The sequence below is a fragment of the Dendrobium catenatum genome, unplaced genomic scaffold, assembly GCF_001605985.2.
Source record: "Dendrobium catenatum unplaced genomic scaffold, ASM160598v2 fragScaff_scaffold_370, whole genome shotgun sequence".
Lineage (NCBI taxonomy): Eukaryota > Viridiplantae > Streptophyta > Magnoliopsida > Asparagales > Orchidaceae > Dendrobium > Dendrobium catenatum.
In genome coordinates, this window is record NW_021318832.1 from 4,232,944 (window position 1) to 4,256,715 (window position 23,772).

At 31.2% G+C, this 23,772-nt stretch overlaps 1 protein-coding gene across 1 annotated transcript; it reads right to left on the minus strand.

The window, feature by feature from the left end:
• Positions 1-16,320: 16,320 nt before the first annotated feature.
• LOC110093909 (probable histone H2A.3) lies at positions 16,321-17,269 on the minus strand. Its single transcript, XM_020818951.2, has 2 exons — positions 17,038-17,269; positions 16,321-16,720 (listed from the first exon to the last, which is right to left on the minus strand). The coding sequence occupies exons 1-2, from the start codon at positions 17,224-17,226 to the stop codon at positions 16,508-16,510; spliced, it is 402 nt and encodes a 133-aa protein (XP_020674610.1). The 5' UTR covers positions 17,227-17,269; the 3' UTR covers positions 16,321-16,507.
• Positions 17,270-23,772: the final 6,503 nt, after the last annotated feature.

The window sequence follows — 23,772 nt, forward strand, 5'->3', positions numbered from 1 at the left end:
AATTTGAGAAGGGAATTTACAAACTTACCATAAATTAGATATATATTGTTATATATTTATATATCTAATTTATAAATGTTTTTATTTACTTTATAAATGTTAGATATATAAAAACAGTAAATTCATATGATATGTATGTTGATATGCCATAAAAAATCAGTTCGATTAGGGACGAATCTTTATGCATATTTGAATTAAAAGGTTTTAGAACTAAATTTAGAATCATATGGACTAGTCAAATTAGACTTCTCAGTGTGAAGAGTCAATCAAAACCAAAGGTAATATAATTTAACTCCAAATGAGTTCAAATCAACCATTTGAATGTTGAAAGAATAATCTAAGATTGAGTGAATCAATATTTGTCGCATAATAAAGTGTTCGAGTCTAGTGGCGGAGCCAGGAAAGGGGGGGCCTAAATTAACTTAGTAAAATTTTCTCTCAACTTTTTTCATCCGGGCTTGGGACCGACATAGACAGTTTTAAAAATTTTTTATTAATAATTATCCCAAAACACATAATATTAAATACAAGATAGTAAACAACTTACAATTTATAACGTCTACTCTTCATATTCTGAAAGAGTTGAATGATAACTTCATTATCAATAGAATCCAAAATTTCTTTTTCAATATAAGCAAGTAATAAATCATTCATCAATTGATCGCCAATCCTATTTCGCAGCCAATTTTTTATAATATTCATGGCAGAAAATGCTCTTTCAACGTCGGCTATAGTAACAGTTAATACCAATGCCAATTCTAGTAGTTTAAAAACAACATGATATATTATATCCTTCCTACTTTGGATCATTTTCTCAGCAAGACTTCCAACATCTTTTAATGAGGTGAACTGATCATCAGATCACATATCCATGATATAAGTATCCAATTGATTTTCAAGAACCGCCCGATCAACAAGACTAAAATCAGTTGGATAAAACTGTGTCATTTGAATCAACTTGTCTTTGTTGAATGCATGAAATCCATCATTAGGATTCAAACATGCAATGCACAATAACAGTTCGGTATTTACTTCTGTAAATCGATTGTTTAACTCCTGAAGCTACATAACAAGCACTATGTAAAAAATTTCAACCCGGAAATGATATAAATTTGTTATATCTTGAGCTCTACGGCGTGACCGACCACGAGCAACCCACTTGTCATCCATATGTGGAACATTGATTTTTTGTTACTAACAGAATGAGGTTACATTATTGATGAAGTCGGTCCACTTGTTATCTCTCATATCCTGCAGTCTTTTTTTACATATACGAACCAAAGACATAGCATTAATAATATCTTGTTCTCCTCTCTGTAAAGCTTGTGATAGTTCATTAGTGATACCAAGAATATCTTTCATAAGATGTAGGCAAAAAGTAAACTCAAGCGTCTGTAAAGATTCTAATAAAGCATATGCCTCACCTTTTTGTTCTGAGCTTAAGCCATCTTCCAAAATGATTTCCAAAACATCAATTACTGTAGAGAACACTGTAATTAATCTCAAAATTGATTCATAGTGTGAACCCCACCGCGTATCACCAGCACGCCTAAGTGTTATTTCTTGATTTAAGCCTTGCCCAGATAAAAGATTTCCACTTTGTAGTTCATTTAATATCTTCTCACGTTGTATTTATCGAACTTGGTCGCGACGCTTACAAGAAACACCAACAAGATCCATTTCACTTGAAATGTTAGTGAACAACAAAGCAATATGAACATGACTTTTCGCCACCGCCACCAATGCTAATTGAAGTTGATGTGAGAAACAATGAATGTAATGCGCAGATTGATTTTCATTCAGAAAGAGAGCTTTCAAACCATTAAACTCCCCTCTCATATTACTAGCGCCATCATAGCCTTGACCCCGTATTCTAGATATACTCAAACCATATGTTGATAGTAGTTGTTCAGTCACCAATTTAAGACTATTTGCAGCAGTATTTGATACATGAGAAATCCCCAAAAATCGTTCCACTATGTTGCCTTTCTTATTAACAAAGCGAACTATGATTGTCATTTGCTCCTTAGCGGATGTGTCACGTGATTCATCAACTAAAACTGAATAGAATTTATCACCAATCTCCTCTGATATAAACTTTGTAATAGCAATAGCAAATGATCTAGTAATATCTTTTTGAATTTCAGGTGCAATTAACTTTAAATTCTCAGGAGCATTCTTTAAAACCACATCGTCTATGTCTTTGTTATGTTCAGCAAAAAATTGCAATAGTTCTAGAAAATTACCTTAATTTTTGGATGTAGAAGACTCATTATGACCTCGGAAAGCTAGCCCTTGCTTTAAAAGAAATCTTATGCAATCAATAGAAGTATTGAGGCGGATACGGTATGCAGATGTAGCTTGATTTGTTTGATTTTGGAACACAAATCCAATATGTTGACTTTGTTTTAGTAGATCTTCAGAACTACGTCTAGCATTATTATGCGCACTATTTTGCCCTCCTACATGAAGATCAAATTTGTTTGTTTTCTTCCAATTTGAAAATCCATTTTTATTAAATGCTTCTTCATCTTCATTGCCTCTACCTGGTTTTCTGAATAGATAACAATAAAGACAGTATGATTTATCTTTGCTTATGTTATACTCTAGCCAATTTGAATACTTGTCAAACCAAGTAGGATTAAATCTTCTGTCTTTCATCCTGAATTTAGTTTTTGGAAAATCATGACTACGCAGTTGAAATGGCCCTCGTTATAAATATAGTCTTCGAACTTCATCCCGAATATTAGGATTAAAATCAATAATGGGAATTCGTAGTCCTGGATTAGATGGAAGATTTTCAATGCTTACTTCTAGTTTGTTAAGTAAATCAGTTTCCACTCGAATACGCTTTTCTTTATGATCTTCAACTTGATTGCTATTGTCATTTGATGTTTTTGAAACCGATGATCGTTTGAAATATCTCTCCATAATATTCCAACTCAAAGATTCCTTAACATTAATCTGATTATATATCTATTCAAAAAATGACCAAAATATAAAACTTATAAAATCAACCAAAACTAAGGCATGAATGCATAATTTAAATTAATTGCAGGTCATGACTTCTAGACTTCTAGCAGAAAATGAAAAAATTAAAGAAAAAAAAAAAACCTCACGTCCTCACGGCCGAAGTTCGACCAAACATCAGGTCCAGCCAAAGGCAAGCATCTTGTCCTCGGAAGGCAGAAGTAGGAAAGAGTCGTCGCGTCCTTGCCTCCTTGGACAAGAGAGAGAGAGTCAGAGACATCAGTTTCTTTAGAACTTCTAAATGAGGTCATTCGGTATTTCGGTGTCTCGGTGAAACAGGTTTTTGTTAAAAAAATACCTTCGTCGTCTCGGTGAAACAGGTAAAACTTCTAAATGAACTTCTAAGTCGTCGGCTCGTCTCGGTCTCCGACTCCGACCGTCGTCCGCCGTCGCCGGTCGCCTGCATCGCCGGAAGAAACACGAAGGAACGGTGAAAGGAGCGGCTGCAGCGCAGCAGCGGCGTAGCCTGCGTGAATAAACGTGAAAGAGCGGCTGCAGCGGCTGCGCGATGCAGCCTGTGAAAGAGCGAATAGGACTTTACGTAAACCTAAAATTGTTTTTTATTCATTAAATCCCGGTTCTATTACTTCCATATCCCAATTTTTTTAATTTTTTTTTCCATCCACCCTTGTTCGAGTCTTTGCATGGCTATATTTATGAGAACAATCACTCTTAAAATTCTATTAATAGGCCATACTATGTACATAATGGGAAGTTCATTTGAGTTACGAGGAACTTAGAGGCTAAAAGTATCACGAAGCTCCACCGAATCAAAATTGTTCAACCTATTATCAAACCACCATCGTCCTATTACTACAATTGGGCCACTGTCAACAAACAACACTAATGGAACACCACTATCAAACTATCATCATTAGATCATTGCCATTAGATCACTGTCATCAAGTCATTATCATCGAATCATTACCATATGACCATAATCATCAAATCAACATTATGTCACCACTAGCATCTAATCACCAACATTGGACCTTTGTGACCACCTACTACGAGCCTCTTACCACTATCACCCATTTATTATTCTTCGAGCATCGTTACTTGACTATATTCCTGGCCATCATTATCACCCAATTATGATCATCTGACCTTTGTCACATGACTATGATCCGTCAATCACTATCACCCAATAATGATCATCTGACCACTGTCGCCCCACTATGGCCCTCTAACCTTTGTCATCTTATCATGGTCCTTTGACTAGCCATGTAAATGAACCGAGCGTTCAACGAACTACTCGTGGCTCGACTTGATAAGAGTTTGTTCATGTTTGTTTGATAATGTAAACGAACGAGCTTGAATACTGTTGATAAATAATCGATAGCTAAATAAACAAGCTTGAACAACTTGGTGTTCATTCGTTTATGTTCATGAACAGTGTCGTTTAACGCTTGTGAATAAACTCATTAAGAAGCTCAATTAGAGCTCGACTAAGAAGCTCAATTAGAACTATAATAGAGTTTTAAAAAATATATTGTTAAATTTAATAATTTTTTTTTTCTAATACCATTTAAAATCGTTTAATAATTTATATTTACTTCTCACATCCATCTAAAATCACAAAAAATCCACTCTTTGAATAAATATAAGATAAATCATAGATTGTTCGTTTGTGAACGAGCTCATTTGGTAGCTCAAAAATAGTAATAGGCATGTTCATGACTGGGCTCATTTGATAGATCAAGAGTACTCATTAGATATGTTTGTGAACGAGCTTGTTTGATAGTTTAAAAAAACATCGCTAGATATGTTCACGAATAAGCTCGATGTAATTTTTTAAAAAAAGGCTTGACAAGGCTTTTTTTTTAAGGCATGACAAAACTTCGCTAATTTTTTTAAAAAAAGGCTTGACAAGGCTTGTTTATTAAGCTAATGAACATTTAGAAGTAGAGCTCATTTATAGCTCGATAAGTCTGATTTGTTTAAAATTGATAAGTAAGAAATGAATCGAACATGAATCAAATATGAACACCATTAATTTAAACGAACCAAACTTGAACACAAACAAAAGAACTCAAATCAAACTTGAACCGAACTTGAAGAATCTGATAATAAACAAACTCAAATAAGAACACACACATACTCGACTTGGCTCGGTTCGTTTGCAGCCCTACCTTTGACCATAGTCTCCCGACTATAATCCTCTGATCACCTTCATTAGACTACAGTCTTCCAACCACTCTCATCTACTACAATCCCCTAACCATCTTCCCCAAATATAATCCTTTAATTAATGTCTCCTAATTGTATTGCCCTAACCAGCATTGCCAATAATTAAGGGTCCATCGACTGCTATCGCTTAACTATGATCCTCTGACACTATTACTCAATTACGATCATCTGACCATCGATGCCTAACTACATGTAATATCTACCGCAACAGTGTTCTAACTCAGTCTGGTAAGAATGGTGTAGTAAAATTTTTATATTTTTCAATATGTATGTATTTGTGAGTATTTGTGAGTGTATAAATCCATGAAAATTTTTTTGAGGTGGGTCAGAGGGGTCTGTGAGCATGAAACTCAAAATTATAATTTTCCTTTGGAGTGTCACGACATTGGGGTTGGTGGCACTACTCTTTGAGCTCTCCGTCTTTCAAAATAATTTGAGGCGATGATGTGGCATTGGTTGGGGTATTGTAGTGTTGTGCTCTCTGTTGAGAGCATTGTAGTGTTGGGTCTTCAAGCACCGGAACGCTAGGTCATTTTTTTATAAAAAAAAAATCACATTCCACTTTAAAATCATTTTTTTGGCCAAAACTCTCTGGTGTTTGAGTTGTGGCCTAGAGAGTGGGAGAGATTCCATAAAGAGAAAACTAGTTTGGGTGATTTTTCTACTGTTGGCCCAATTCAAAAAGTTATCTAAATCGAGATATGTTACACTTTGCTTAATTTAGATTTTAATAATATAAAATTTTGAGATTTTTCTGATTTAAATTATAAATTTGTAATGTAAAATGGGGATAACTTCATATTTGTTATACTTATATTATGTAATTTTTTTTAATGTTGTAGACATGAGTATTTCAGACATTTTAGCTATTTCTTTAAAAAATTCTAACGAGTAAATTGAAAATTGTGATATTATTAGCAAATTAGAAAATATTTTAGACATCAAAAATTATATTGTAAAACATTTAAAGCTTCAAAATAATCTTGTCAACAATTCTTGATAATATGGTGAAAGTCTAATATTTTGAAATTCTACTCAGTTGTTGAAATTGTGCGCCACCGGTATAGCATTATGTGAATTTCTTCAAATTAGTTATTTTCATTTATTTTATTGACATGCAATTTTACAAGTGTTTACATAATAGCTCTATGTTTAAATAATAAGCATTTCATATTTTTCAAAAAGTTGCATGGAGCGCAGAGAAGTGCTAGAGAGTGGTGCCTTGATACCTTAACTTTGTATTTTATAATAACTCACATGTGGTAGAATATCGTTGGGTCACTTGGGCATTATAACGTCATGCACTAAAATGAGTTTATATATATATATATATATTCTCTTGCTACATCCAACCCTCCCTCCCTCTCTCATTGGCTTGTCCTGGAAGGAAAGGAAGAAGGGGGAGAAGGGATGGAGGTGAGAAGAAAGAGAAATTGAGGTTTTGGCTGCCAATTTGTTTCGTAGCTTTTACGAAATTTCTTTAGATTGTTGTGGTGACTTCTATCATATTTTACTTTGAAAGATTTTGATTTCTACGGTTTGATTTTCCTAAATTAATTTTATTGTATTTTCTCCTATTTAGTGAACTTCCTCCGCATTACTTTGGTATAATATAATACTAATTATGTTGATCATTTTGAATGGTTGATTTCGTATTTCACTAGTTAAAATAAAAATTATTGCATTATGTACTATTTGAATAGGATTTTTTTTTTTTGATATTTTAATATAATAATATTATTAATGCAGGCATTATGAATGAATATGAGCATGTGAATAAGTAATCGTTGTCCATTATTACTTTTATAATATCATATATGTAACAATAAGAAAGGCTCATTATTCACTAATGTTGGTTGGAGACTGATTTATACATGTACATGATAGTGGCATGACGGGCTTTCTTTTAAATATTGTGATTTGTGGTGTTATCCTCTATTGATTCACTAATTGAGAGTTGTAAGAAGTTAATTATTATACTACGAACAAAGTGCTAACTTTATTAATTTAGCCAGCGATTACTGATTTACTAATTACTAGAAAAATATCACACTAGCCATAATTTTTTACTTATTTAGTGTACATATAAGATACTGATTTAATGAACTATTTTTTTATTAATGTATAGATTTACTATTTCTGTACATATTTAATGTTACTCTACTAATTTACTGCTATGGTACTATATTTATTATTACTTAGCGAATAATTTCTTTTGAATATGTTATATAAGAAGATAATACTAATATTGGTCTAATTGTGCATTATGTTTACACTCTTACATGATTATTGGATAGTATTGTATTGTATTGCTTTAAATTTTGATAGTTTTTCTCAATACTTTTACTTTACTGGTTTATATAATTTTCTTAAAATTTTGCCAGTGTTGCTATGATGTATGATTTAAAAAATAATTATTTATTGCTTTACTGCTTTAACATTTATATTATACAATTTTATTAAGTTTATTATTTCAGTATATATTTTATTATTATTACACAGATTTATAATCATATTGATTGCTACTATTATGAATCGAATGATTAAGTGCATATTATTTCCTTTATGTGTTTTGAGTTTAGCAATAGGATTTTGATGACGTTGAGATTTTTAAGTTCATTATATGTGGTGTAATGATTTCATGTCTAAAAAGAGGATTATGACTAGTGTGAAATTGATGAGATACATGATTCATAAGGTTTTATTGTTGTTTTATGTTTTAGTTATTTTTTTTATGGTTAGGAGTGCATAGACAATATATTGTATCTATATGAGTTTTGATTATTATATATAATTTTTAAAGAAATGATAGAAATGTTTATTGATGTTGTGATTAAGATATTTATTACACATGTATTTTATTATTGAAAGAAATTAGATAGCTCTAGTTGTTATTATTAAAAGATAAAAGATACAATTATTTCCCATATAGATTTTGGGGCATGTCAGTTTATCTATTTGAAATATGTGATTTTGGGAGTTCTAATATTAAAGGAAGTTTTATTATGTTGAATGTATTGAGTGCTATAAGAGCTGGAGTTTTTGAATATTTAATGTGCTAAGTATTTGGGAGTTATAGAGGCCTATTTTATGATATGATGGTTTAGGGAGTCATAAGGGTATGAAGTCTAATATCTATTTCTAATAGGGGGCATAAGTGCCTGAGAGAACTTTATTACTTTTTACTATGATATATGAAGTATTTATTCATTTACTTTCAGTGTAAATTTTGTTTAATTTATGTTATATATACCTGAATTACTCTAATTAGTATAATAACATGTAATTAACTACTTTTGAATAAATAAATGCACATTAGATGGAGTATTAAAATTTTAGACTGGTGAGTGTGACTGATGAGCTGTATTGGCTCACTCCTAATCTAAATTCTATTTTATGTTAGGGGAAGGGTAAGAAGTCAGTTGAGTAGATGAGATTGTAGGTTTTAATCATTTTAGTCTATGTAGATATTTTTTTTTTCAATTTTCTAATTTTATGTAGGTATGGCTATGCTATGCTTTGCTATATTCTAGTCTGTAGCTAGTAATGTATTGCAGTGTAGAGATTTTATTGTAAATACATTTTGAAGATGAATAAAAATGGAAAAAAAAACTATGAATGAGTTTATTTTTGTTCCTTGAAAGTTAATTATTAGCTCAATTGTCTGTTAATATTTGAAACAAAAAATCAAAATTTAAAACTAGAACTTGGGGCTCTGTCTATCACCATCCAACATGCTATGGCTCCTTCTATCTATGTGGTAAATTTAGTTAGGTTGTGACAATCCCTTTTTGATATCAAAGTCATGTTTTAGATAACCAATTGTAAACAGAGCTATAGGAATATATTTATAATTAAGTGAGATAGTTCTATATAATATTGGGCATTCATTTTTTATTATTTTATGCGTATGTTTTGTTCAATTCTATGTACTTTGTGTGAATGTTTAAGTGTCTAATGGATCATCATATTCAGTTATGATTAATGGGATGAGTGTCAGTTAGTCTGTGTGAGTATATAGTATTTCTCTTACTATCAGTCTGATTTGATATCTCAGTTTATCAGCTTAGCAACACAATTAATGGGTGAAGCTTGGAGTATAATTTCTTATGTGAGGTCTAATGATATGGACAAACACTAATATATATTTTTGAGGTTGAAGCCTATGAGGTTTGAGGGTGTTATTCACCCATGTCAGCAAAGTATAGCCTGATAAGATTGGAGAATATTTTTGATGGTATGATGTGCCCTTATGAGAGGAAAGTACCTCTGATAGTGTTTTAGTGCTGGTAGTTGGGCCAACAAAAATAGAAGTTTCACGGAAAGTTGAATTTTTTGATATGTTGGGAAGAATTAAGTGATATTTTTTTGTTGTGATTTGTACTTGCATCTATATGGCAGCAAATGTAGGAGATGTTTTTGAGATTAGTTCAAGCATGTAAATGATGTAATAGTAGGGTATCAATATTTGACATGACCCAAAAATCAACTCAAATCCGACCCAAAAATTTTGAGTTTGGGTCAACACGAACTCGAATTGGGTCGGGTTCGGGTTAGGGATTCACTACAAGAAAATCATCTATTACTGGCGGAATTTTTTGGCAAAAATTGATCATTTTTTGGCGGTTTTAGAATTTACCAGCAGTTTTCCGGCTGAAAAAATTCTACTGGTAAAACACGCGTAGGAAAATAAATTCTGACGGCTTTTTCCGGTAGCTTTCCTATTGAATTAATCCGCCAAAAAATTAAATAAAAATAATTAAAAAAAAATTCACGTGTGCGCTAGCCCTGCAGCCCACTTCCGCGCCAGCCCAGTAGCCCGGACGCTACCCGTGTGCGCTAACTTGGTAGCCCGCTCCTGGGCCAGCCCAGCAGCCCGGACGCTGCCCATGTGCGCTAGACTGGTAGTCGGCTCCTGCGCCAGCCCAACAACCCACCCGCTCCCGCGCCTGTCAAGAGTTTCGAACATGAGTGGGTTGGGGAGAGTTTTAAATATTCAACCAAATTGTTGAACAGGCAAATACATTTTAAGTGTCAATTTTTTATATTTAAACTATATTTTAATACAAAATCAAGTTATTAAATAAAATTTAATGTACTAACTAATTTAACTATAAAAATAAAAAATAATAATTAATATAAAATAAAAATTAATTATTACTAATTAATTTAAAATAAAAATTAATTAAAATAAATAATTAAAATTAAAATTTAATTAAAACAAATTATGAACTTAATAATGAATAAAAATACTAATAAATTTACTAATTTAAAAAATACAATAAATTATAGTTTAAAAGTAATTTTTTATTTAAATCTTTTTACTTAAATTGAGGAAATAGTTAATATTGTTTTTTATCATTTTTGTTAAATGATTTAAATAGTTAAAGTTTTAATCTATTTAATTAAATTTATAAAATTCTGCCGAAAAAACTGAAAAAGCTGCAGGAAAATTTTATGGGAAAGAATCCGCTGAAAATTTTCATCAGAAAAATTGTCTCATTGTCTTCCATCGAAAAATCATCGGAATGTCGCTGGAAAATTAGCCACTGAAAAATTCCACTGGTAATGAGTGATTTTCATGTAATGATTTTGACCCATTTGTAAAACCAGGTTGAGTTCAGGCTGACCCAAAAACCTAAAATCAATCTGATTTGACCCATTTTTAATTAATTTAGAAGAGTTTCAAAAGATTGTTATGAAATAAATAAATATTATTTTCAAAAAATAATAAATAATATTGCCCAAATTGAATTAAGCTTGATTTATTTTAAATTGATTGAAGTAAATTTTATCTTAATTTGATTTAGATTTAAATAAATCAAATTAAATAAAAAAACTTTAGAAAAATATATCTAAAGTGGGTCGTGTTCAGGTTGAACTAGACCTGAAGCGGGTCAGATTTGGGTCCGAAAAATCGACCCATTTGTAAAAACGGAATGAGTCAAGCATTGTAGGGTCAGTTTCAAGTTGAATCTAAACCCGTCCCATGACCCGATTTTGACAGCCCTATGTAATAGTAGGCAGAGTTTACTGCCCTAAGCAGATACACTCCATAGTTTGTTAGCACTTCCAAGGAGAAGTGTTAGTGATTTCTAAGAGGACTCCAAAAAAGTTTAAGACAGTTGTTGGTTCTATTCCATATTTTTTTATTTTTTTGAGCTAATATAAAGCATATATCTAATCAAAAATGATTTGTCAATTATTTAGCAATGGTGTGCTACTAGTAAGAAGAGGTTTGGTGGTGGCGCTTCTAGTAGTGGATTTTTTAAGAAGAGGAGTAAGTTTGAGCTTGAAGACTCTAGGAGAGGTGGATCAACCATGTCAGTTGCTAAAGATGGCGATGTTTCTTATTATGAAGGCTTTTTGAGTGGGCATCAATATGTTAGAGTTGTGGTAGTAGACACTTGGGTAAGTGTTATTGGATGACAGGTCAGTGCTTTTGATGTGGGCATATTAGGCACAAGGAGGCTAAGTGTCTATAGGTAGGACCTAACCAATGTTGTAAGCCCAAGTTTGAGGGTTCTTTTTAATAGGCAAGGGCACTAAGGATTATTTCATCACGTGTGTTTATTGAGGGATCTTCTAGCAGAGCTAATGGTTCTTTCATATGGAAGTTGGTGGTTTAGTTTCTCCAATTCTAGTTCATGCGCGTCAATATTATTTGACTCAGCATGAGGCTAGAGATGCTCCAAATGTCGTCATAGGTGTAATACCCAAGAAAGTCGTGTGAAGTTGCACTTATTCTAACTCGATCTAATAAGAGTAATGTAATAAAAATTTTGTATCTCTATCTCTTGTTGTGTTTGTCAGTATTTTCTATGCATGTGAATATTTGAATCTCATTTTAATGAAGTCCAAGTGGTTTGTGTATGAATAGGAAATTTAAAATTTTCCCATGGAAGCACCGCACTGGTAGGGTTGCTAGTGCTGTGTCATTAAGCTATCTATCTTTTTGAGAATTTTGGTGAATGTTACGACATTGGGTTGTGCATTATGGCATCGTGCTCTTTGTTCAGAGAGATGCGACATTGCATGGTTGAGCATCATGGTGCTAGGTCAAAATTTAACAAAAAAATATCATTTTTCACTTTGCTAAAATTTATCCCCCCTAAGTGAGGTAGTCGGGTAGACAGAGGGGGGAGGGATAGAGTTTTTAAGAGATAAAGGGAGATTTGGGTGGCTTTGGTCCATTTTTTGCTATCGGCTCAATTCAAGAAGTAATCCAAGTTGAGATAGATTATATTCTGTCTGTTTTAGTTTTCAGAAATAGAGAAAATTTATATTTTCTTATTAAAATTATAATTGTGTAGCATAGAAATGGGATAATATCATATATATGTTAAACATTCATCATGTAACTTTATGTATGTTTATATACAATCTTTCCAATTATTTTAATATTTTTTTGGAAAATGTTTATCGGGTTAATCAAAATGTGAGTTATTTTTGACCGATTAGATATTAATTATGATCTCAAAAAAATAATATTGTAAAATATTTAAAGCTTAAAAATATAGTTTTGAACAATCCCTAGTAATATGATGAAATTTTGAAAATCCTAAAATTTTGTTCATTCGTTCAAATTGTTACTTACCAATAAAGCTCTCTGTAAATTTCTGTAAATTGATTTTTTTTTATTAATTTTATAACAATGCAATTATATATGTATTTATAAGTTTGACAAGTGTGATTCTTAGGAGATTTGATGTTGAAGGAAGTTTTATTATGCTTAATGCAATGGGAGTTATAAAGGCCTAAATTTTTTAATATATGAGATTTTAAGCATAAGGATCTATTTTTTGATATACTAGCATAGGAAGTCATAAGCGTCTAAACTCTTATATCTATTTCTGATGAGAGGTATAATGGCCTGAAAAAAAAATTTGTTACTTTATATTTTGATATATGATGTATTTATTTTTTTATAGTTCAATTTCAAGACAGTTAAATTTCAGTTATCTATAAGCATTTTTGTGTTATGTACAATTGATGCAAATAACTACTTTTAAATTCATTTACATGTATGAGCCATCTCTTAGATAATCTCAAATAATTGCATTTAATTAAGAGCCATCTCTTAGATAATCTCAAAAAAATTAATTGCAATAATTTAAATTAAAATAAACTTAATTTATCTATTTAAATGTATTAAGTTTTTTTAATTTCTCCTATGTTAATTGCATTTAAGTAAGAGTTGGCTATTAGAAACTCCCAAAAATTTTATTTACATTTATTCTAATTAGAATTTAAATAATATTAATTTCATTTAATCAATTTTGAAACACAGATTTCAATTACATGTATGTTTTTATTCAAATACATCTAATTTATTAATTTATTTGCATTACATATTTTTAAGTTCATTTACGCTGATTGCATTTAAGTAAGATAAATCCCAAAGATTTTAATTGCATTTATATTCATTTGAATTTAGACAATTTTAATTGCATTTAATCAATTTTGAAATGTTTTTTTTTTTTTTCTTGATATCCTTTCTTAAGCACAAAAATTAATCATCTTCATTGCAGTTTAACAAAATATTGGATACAAATTCCTTCGTGGTTTTGCTAAAAAATAGTTATATTTTCTCCTCTTCCATAGTATTCCTTTCTTATATGAGAAAAAATTTTTATCATAAATTCCTTTCTCATTTGCTCCTTATGCTCTTATATGAGATAATTTTTCCATACAATTAAGTCCTAATCCTTATATAATCGCTTCCTCTTCACAATTAAGTCCTAACTTTCTTGAGAAGAAAAACATGCAATTTATAAATTATGAAAATTTAATGCATATGTTTCTATGGGGGTTAAAAATTTACACATAATTCTTTCTTTGATTCGATTCTATACCTTTCTGGAGATTCAACTAATTCAATAGAGTAGAAAAAATTTATTCATCAAATATCGATAATTTATATAGTAAAAAATCATTTGATTTCATTCTCAATTACCTTTTTTATATATCTATTAAATAATTTTTTTCTTCTATTTTTTATGAAATCTAAAGCTTGAACTTATAATAACACAAATTTTTTATCAGCTTTGTGTTAGAAATTTCTTTTATTTTTATAGTAGAGTTGTTATATTTGTATTATTAGTTTTTTCTTACGTATCATTAAAGTGAGTCACTTATGTTATTTTTTAATATTTTATTTATAGTTGATAATTTAATTATTTTAACCTCAAATGAGAGGTAATTTATATTCAAATGTGAAATCTTACAATTTTTTCATCATAAAATTTTACATAGTTAAATAAGTTTCAAATTAATTTTATATTTTATGATCATCAAACAATTAGTATGTATTATCTTTTATCTTATTCTATTTCATGTATATATAGCTTTTATATATATAAGATACTAATTTAATACACTAATTTATTATTAATGTATAGATTTACTATTTATGTACGGATGTAATGTTACTCTACTAATTTACTGCTATGGTACTATATTTACTATTACTTAGTGTGTAATTTCTTTTGAACATGTTATATAAGAAGATAATACTAATATTGGTATAATTGTGCATTATGTTTACACTCTTGCATGATTACTGTATAGTATTATATTGTATTGCTTTAAATTTTGATAGTTTTTCTCAATACTTTTGCTTTACTAGTTTATATAATTTCTTAATATTTGGCCAGTGTTGCTACGATGTACAATTTAAAAATAATTATTTTCTGCTTTACTTTTTTAACATTTATATTATATAATTTTATTAAGTTTATTATTTCAGTATGTGTTTTATTATTTTTACACATATTTATAATCATATTGACAGCTACTATTATGAATCAAATGATTAAGTGCATATTGTTTCCTTTATGTGTTTTGAGTTTTGTTGCGGGCTAGAATATACGCGGCGATATAGTTATAATTCTACGTCTTAGTGTTGAACGGATATCCAGCTCACACACAGAGAACACAATATTTTTTACGTGGAAAACCTATAAAGGGAAAAAACCACGGGGCCTAGCTAGCCCAGTTGAAAATGATTTCACTAAAATTTGAAGAAAGTACATTAATGGTTTGATTCATCCTCGACCAGATTACAAATATCAAATGAGAGTTTTACAAAAGTCCAACGTCACTCCACTGTCAGGTGGTGGTCCGACAGCACTCCGGTGTCAGGCGGTGGATCTGCAGTGGCACTTCAGTGTGAGGGGGTACTTCAGCTTTGGATGGCACTTCGGCCTCGGCGTCCCTTAGTGGTACGACAGTGGAGCGACAAAACTACGGCGGTGGTGCGGCAGCACTCCGACGTCCCTTGGTGGTCCGATGGTGGTGTGGCAGAACTACTGCGGTGGTGCGGCAGTACTCCGGCGGTGATCGAGGAAGAGCTAGGCGGCTGGAGCTTTCTTCCTTCTCTTCCTTCTTCTCTCTTGGCTCTTCCCCTTTTCAACAGGAAAAGTGTTTCTATTTATAGAATTCTTGAGTTGCATGGCTTGTAAATAAGTGAAAGATCAGAGGTAAATTGAGTTTAAAGTCTAAACTCTACAACCATGCTTCTATTCCAACTGGATAAATATAAAAAAAAAAGTATATAATTATTCAAAAATCACCATCCTAATAGGATTTGATGAAATTATTAAATTTTAAAAATTAATATTAAAGAACCTACTCTTAATAAAAATAATTTTAAAATTAGAAAAAAATTGTTTGAAAATCCAACGAGCATCAACCAAAATAACTAATGGAAATACATTTTTATATTTTATCTCAATTATAAACAATGAGATGCCAATATTAGCATCACACTTTTTAAAAACACAATCTTTTATTTAAAAAATAAAAAAATTTGATTAAAAATAAACATAAAAAACAAAGATAAGAAAGAATATATACAAAATATTCTTTTTTAATATTAAAAATAAAGCTTAATTAGAGATATTTTACTATAGAGATGAAAAAAAAAATTATTGAAGTGCCCTAGCTATATTTAACTTTATATTATATTTATTTTATACAAAGTAAAAAAAAAATACCTATATTTCATTTTAAATAAATATAATAAAATATGAACCCAAGATTATTATAATCCTCCAAAATTATATAAACAGACTACCAATTTAATTAAAAAGATCACTGTAATCACAGAACCAAACACCATGAAATAGTCAGACAAGACGACCTACAATTTCTGTAACACTTGGACAAGAAAACAAACAACGTTAGCAATAATAGTTCCAAGTTGATGGACTACATCAGAAGGTTACTCATATACAAATCCCGAGATTTCTAAACGGAAAGAACAAAGAATGAGAAATTGCACAATCTAGTTGTCGGCATCAGCACCGGCCTTTGAAGATCCGGACTTCTTTGGAAGGAGAAGGCTGTGAATGTTGGGCATCACACCGCCATTAGCAATGGTTACAGAACCAAGGAGCTTTGAAAGTTCCTCATCGTTTCTCACAGCAAGCTGAATGTGCCTTGGAACTATCCTCGTTTTCTTGTTGTCCCGGGCAGCGTTCCCGGCAAGCTCCAGAACCTAAGAATCGAAAGGAAGATCAATTCAATTCAATTCAATTCAAATAAAAAAATTATCTCACGTACATTGAATATATTCAGAAAATCCAAAAATCAGTCTAGAGGACATAACAAACGTAAAGGAAATATATCTAATCACATTAACTTGACACGACAGAAGCAATTCAAGAAAAATAAAGAAATTTAAAAATCCTCTGCATGCCACTGCCTCAACTACATCAATAAAGAACAAAAATACAGCAGTTCCTGGCCAGAAATTCAATGCATTGAACAAAACAACACGAGTTCAGGACGAAATGAAACAATTCCGATTCATACCTCAGCAGCAAGATATTCCAACACAGCGGCCATGTAAACCGGCGCACCAGCACCAACGCGCTCGGAATACTTGCCAGTCTTGAGGAATCGAGCAATCCTACCAACAGGAAACTGAAGCCCTGCCTTGCTGCTCCTTGAAGTAACCTTCTTCGCTGCCGCCGCACCTATCACTTTCCCTCTTCCGGCCATCGGTAAGAAATCTAGGTTTAGGAATTCAATAGAAGGAACGCTCGACCTATTTCACCGGAGGCAAGTCTCCACCGCTCGTATATTTATAGGTGAGGATGTGTGAGGTGGATGAACGAAAATGCAGCGCACACGGATCGCTATCACGGCCCGCTCGTTTTGTTAGCAATGGACAGTTTGATGAAAAGTAAAACAACCTTGCCATGAAGGGCGGAGGTTTTTTTCAAACTTATTTTCTTTTTAAAGTATTAGATCCTGACCGTTCAAAATGAGTTTAAAAGGTAGGATGACTTTGGCCATCCAATTACCATAGGTAATTTTTGAAAGCAAATCTTAAATTAGATGAATTTTAGAAGAAAATTTGTTTTGTTTGTTATTGCTATTTAAGATAGAATTCCATCTCTTAATTTTTGAAAAAAGATTTGAAATATTCTTTAATAAAAAAATATATTTTTTTAATGGATTTGCATTTGTGAATTTAAATTTTAATATATTCAAATTTTCTTACAAAATCAAGATGATCGAAGAGAAATTTATTTAAAAAACTAGTTGCTACCGTCGAAGGCTAAATATAACTTTGTTAAAAAAGGCCTAACAACTCTAAAGAGAGTTTGGGACCTTAGACCTTCTAAACTTTTTGTTAACCTCAATTTCAATTTCATTATTTAAATTGAATTATTAATCTATAAGTTTTATTTTATTTTATTTAAATTAATTATGTATATTTTAATTTTTATTTATTATATTTATTTAATTATATTTGAAATTAGGTTTTTAATGAATTATTTAAATTAATTAATTATTAGCATGATTTGGATTATTTAGTTTTCATATCAAATTAATTCCAAACCTTAAAAAATTGATAACATTGATTAGGGATGACCATTGTATGAATATTTAAAAGTTTAAGATTAATTTGATGTATATTTTATTTTTAATGAATTTACTTAACTAATATTTGATTAAGAGTTAATTAATTATCAATTAAAATTTAATCAAATTTGGATCTGGATTTTATTTTTTCAATGATTGTAGAATTGATTTAGAGTTGATTTAAGGTAATTTTTTATTTTTTATGATTTTTTCTTAATTTATTGCGATTTTTGGAAAATCAACCCTTAAGATTTTTTTATTAATATTATTCTATGGTCAATTAATGTCAAATCAATGTTAGTTTAATTCTTAGTGTGTATAATGTGTCTAAATTCACTAGTTAGAAGTTTTATTCCTAATGGATGTGTGTATGAATTTTAAATTTTTTTCTAAATTTACTATACACAAACCTTAGTTATTTTTCCTAGGTTTTACTAAGGTTTAAATGGGTTTGAAAATCAATGTGTCTAATTCTTGCATACATGTGAACAAGCCATATAAATTTGGTGTCCTAATGCTTTATGGATTGGATGCACTAAATTTCTAAAGGTTTGGGTAAATTCATGACCCAATACTTTAGAAATTTAATAACCAAATATGGAAGTCTCCCCAAGGCTTGGAAAAATACAGTAGGAAGAGAAGCTACTCTAATTCATGGCCTCCAAAGTTTGAATCAATTTGACCACTAGCCAAGGAATAATTAGGAAAAATCCTTAAATGAACAAACACTATTTGTTGCCTGAATAATGGTTAAATCCATTTGAAAATATTAAATAAAGCTAGACTACATGTTGATTCAAAAGAGCCTAAAAAACTTTAAATTTTGTTGATAAACAAATTTACCATAAATTTTCGAAGTTCTATTGAATTTTTGGATTTAAATAATCCATTTAAATGTATTTTCAAATGGCGGCAACGACGTGCTAAACATTGGCATGATTACACATTGGCGCAATTATGCCCAATGATTGGATGGCAGCACGATTTCGAGTGCACGACCACTTATCCACATCAGCAATTAACCTTGGCCGCTCATCCACGCGTGGTATGGACATATAATCCTGATCTAGACAATGGAAAGCATAGTGGTAAGGTAGTGATCCGTGGTTTGAAAATAGAATTGAACAATAAGATTTAAATAGTTGATCATACAAAGATCAACGATTCAAATAACACACACTATATGCATTAGGGCTCTTCTTCGATGGTGATGAAGAACATTTAAAACTTGCAATCAACTTAACCAAATGACTTGAGATTTTGGACAAAGGTAAAGACAATGCAAATAATGAGTGGGGAATGATTATCTTGATTATAAGTGCTTTACATAAAGTTTTTTTTTTTTTTTTTTTTTTTTGTTGAAATCCACCGAAGGGCCTAAGTGTTGATATCAAAAAAGGAGTACAATGCCCTTAAAGGGACCTCCAGCTCGCTACTGCTCGAAAGAGCTATAAGAAAAGTAAAAAAAAAAGAATCTAAGAGTCGGATATCCCCACTAAGCACAATTATAAAGTAACCTAATAACAATCTAAAAACCCAAAAGGAAAGGGAATAATTGTACTCGTTTAGCTCTGCCTTTCCAACCATAGTCGGGCCCTGCACAAAACGAGAACGAGACTCCAAAAACCTGATAAATATGCATGCAAGGACACATAACAAAATATCCAAAAATAACATAAAGGAAATAATATAAAAAGTAAAAACAGTAAGCCAATCAAGCAACCACCAAAATTAGAAATAGTAATGCAATTGGATATTATGAAAAGGATATATTGAAATTAAGAGTATCCATACGCCTCCCATCATTAATACTGAAGAAAAGCCAAAAACATATAAAATGATTGTTAAAAAGCCAAAGAGCACAGCTACAACAAGACTTCCAGATATATACAACCATAACAGATAACATGATGATGCCATGAGCCAGTAAATCAAAAATGCAAATCATAAAAGATGTCATAGATGGAAACAACCCCATTATAAACTGAGTTTTCAAAAGAATGTACTCAACATATAAAACACCCTTAAACAAAGAATAGAAGATCCAGTCATTGAAACTACAGCAATCACCCAAAAGATTATTAGCCAACAACTAGAAAAACTTAGATAATAAACCATAGCTGGAGGGATCCCAATCACAAATAAACTAAAAATTCTTAACAACAAAAAAAGTTAATTATAAAGCAGAAAAGCTGAAGTGATCAGGATGAGCAAAGCTCATGAGTTTAGTATTTATAATGCCATCATGAAGAAACCTCAAACTCCACTCAAATCTAATCCCATATCAACCCGGGCTTGACCAGCATAGGAAATCAACAAATGAATAGACGAAGAAATAAACAGAATTAGAACTCATGATGAACACATAAATGAACTCCACTCCCAGTAACTCCAAGTCAAAACAAGATGAAATAATTAGATACATTAGCAACAAATCAAGCCCGAGATGCCAACATAAACAGCAAACTCCATGAGATAAAGATTAAAAAGGATGGCAACCAAGCAAACCAGAAATCTCAACTAAGGGAAAAGAGATCAACAAATAAGGTTAAATCAGCGATCGATATAATTGTTCCAATCATTGCCAAAACCTAACCAATCACAACATCGAGTCTCCATTACTCTCATGTTATTAACTTCAACAAATAAATGTTTTCACATTCATGGTTTGCATTAAATTGGTTTGAAGTAAATTTTTTCTAACAAATTAAGAAGGGATGTAAGCTAGTCTTTTCTTGCATTCTATGTACGAATAGAAAATGAAGACATTATAATTAAATATCAAGTTTTAGTCAAGTGAAAATTCTCAAAATTGGGCTTTTAAACTATTATATGGCCAGGGGTCTAAGGGGCAGTGCCCCCTGGCGGGGTTCGACCTGCGGAGGTTTTCAAAGGCAGCGCCCCCAAAATAAATTTTGGTTGTAAGAGTATGTTTGGTTCATTGATCCCTAATAAATAGTCTGGTATATCGTATGTGCGAATACATCAACATTCAAGTATTCATTGCTACGACACAATAATAATGATAAGAGCATAAATATCAACATTGTAAAATGAAGAGAACGAAAATCAAAGAACCCTAGATCAATGAAAATTAAAGAAGAAAAATCAATATCAATAGTGGCATTGAACAAGAAAATGAAGAGAATAAAAATCAAACCAACATCTGAAAAAACTTCAAGATCAGTAGATTATATGCATCTTTCAGCAACATACAAACAGTCGTCTTTTGGTCGATCATTCAGAAATTGCGAGAACCTAAAGAATCCAAGAAATCAAAAGTGGAAAGATGAAACTTTTATTGAACCATAAATAGTGGCTAATCGACATTCAAAAGATTAACGCCTATGATTAAAAGCATTTTGCTTGATGTCATGGTCGCAATTATCGATGTAGCGGCAGCGATCAATGAGAATTTGCAATGGAAAATGAAGAGAACATGCACAGGGCATTTCGCTAAGGAAGAAAATAGTAGATATGAGAAAGGCGAAAAAATAAGAAAAAGCGGGCATGATAACTTATCCCACGATGTCTCATGCCAAATCCCATGTTAATTAGCGTGAAAAGAGAATATGCCCTAATAACTATATCTTAAGGCACTTATATAAAAAGTCTCAATATATATGTCCTTAAACATTAATTTTTTTTGTAGTGTATTAATCATTTATTTTCTTAAGTGGCTTTCTATAAGTATTTAAGAGTCATCACCCTTTACCCATCAGTGTAATTTGGTTAATCGATTACATGCTACAACTATGATTATACCACCAATCTTTTATTAATTTAAAGGAAAGCTCGTCAGTTTACCCTCCTATACAGGGTATTATGTTTTAAGAGCTAACTCATATGAATTATATTATTAATATCTAGTCTTATTTGCTTATATGTAAATGCTACCGTTTTCTATAAAATGTAAGTCAATATGATATATGAAATGCAGTAATTCATAAAATGCAAGGAAATCTATCAAATTTGTACACTATATATTTATTTCAAAAATCATATTTTCTAATTTACCCAATAAGAATTTAATATGTTTTATTGAAAATGTTTATATTGATGACATCTATCATATACCAAAAGAAAATTTGCTAAAAATTAAGATATCATAACTTTTATATGTATTGATCAAATTTAAATTCATAAAATACAAAAAAAAAAATATTGAAATTGGAGATAAGGTAATGGTTGCTTACAATGAGATAAACAACTTTTCAAACATGATGAAATGATAAAAATCACTCTAAAATCTCCAAACCCAAGATTTCATTCTCCTTAACCCTCTCTTTTCCCATAAAATTTTGTTTATGTTATCTATTAAACGAATTATAATCTAAATGAAGTTTTTATTAAATCTTGTAAGTGCTTTAAGATATTTATAATAAAATAGTTAAGGACATAAATGTAATTATTATATTTGTTAAAATTTTATTGTAATATTCTTATAAATTCTTTAATATTTTCAAATTTTGGGCTCTAAAAATTATAAAAAACTATTTATAAAATAATCTGACATGTTTAGAGAACTCTGGTGAAATCAGTTTGCAAAATAGATACTTAATAGTTTAAAAATATCTACTTGTACAAACATATGTCAATTTTGTACAATGTACATAAAATTAGGATAAATTAATTATAATTAAAGCAAAATAATATAAATATTATGGTGAAGATGGTTTACAAATTAGACTTATAATGACTCCTAAAAAATTATTTGATGGTAGTTAGAATGGATCGTAGTAGATGGACGATGTCGGTAAGAGTTGACCATAGTCGATGGACGATAATGGTTAGAAAGACCATAATTAAAAGAATATGGTGGTTAAAATGGATAGTAGTCAATAAATGATGATGGTCAAAGTGGACCTTAGTCAGCTTATGATGGTGGTCAAAGTGGATTGTAGTCGGTGGGCGATGGTGGTCGAAGTGGGCCATAGTTGGCAGACGACTGTGGTCGAAAGGACCATAGTTAGGTGATGATGGTTGGAGGGACTATAGTCAGGCGATGATCGATGATTGAGAAAAAAGTTTGATGAAGTTTAGTGGTTAGGTGAAAGTCCAGTGACAGTCGGTGCTAAAAGGTGATCGAGGAGGAGTTTGTTGGAAAGATTGCCCCTAGATTTCCTTTCCTCTATTCTCTTCTTTCTCTTGCCCTATATCCCCCTTTAGTGAAGAATGAGGGATCTATTTATAATTTTTTTAGAATGTCATGGCCAGTAAATAGTGAGAAGATCAAGGGCATGCCATAAGTGTTTCAAATGGATGGCCGATATTAATTCCCTTGATCATAGATTGTTTATCAAGAGTTTGAGTGTTTTAATGATGTTATAAATTAATGATCTTGAGCTTGTTGGACTTGTTTCATCTAGCGTCTTGATTTGACTGTGGACCTCCGAAAGAGCACAGCGCGAACGGGTCAATTGGAAGGGACAGATTGGATCGTGTATACAACTAACCATGGAGGATAGTGGCTCTCACCAGCACACCCCGATGGGTAGTAATATACACGACCTGATCACAGTCACGGGTTTCCCTCACTCGATACAACAGCTCGAGTGGGGTTTATTTGTTGTGGAATTCTGTTTCCCACGGACGCAAGCCCCCGTGGTTAATTACATCTCGAGCCTAGGGATCGAGAAAACTCTCGATTAAGGATCCAATATTATTTTTCTTAAA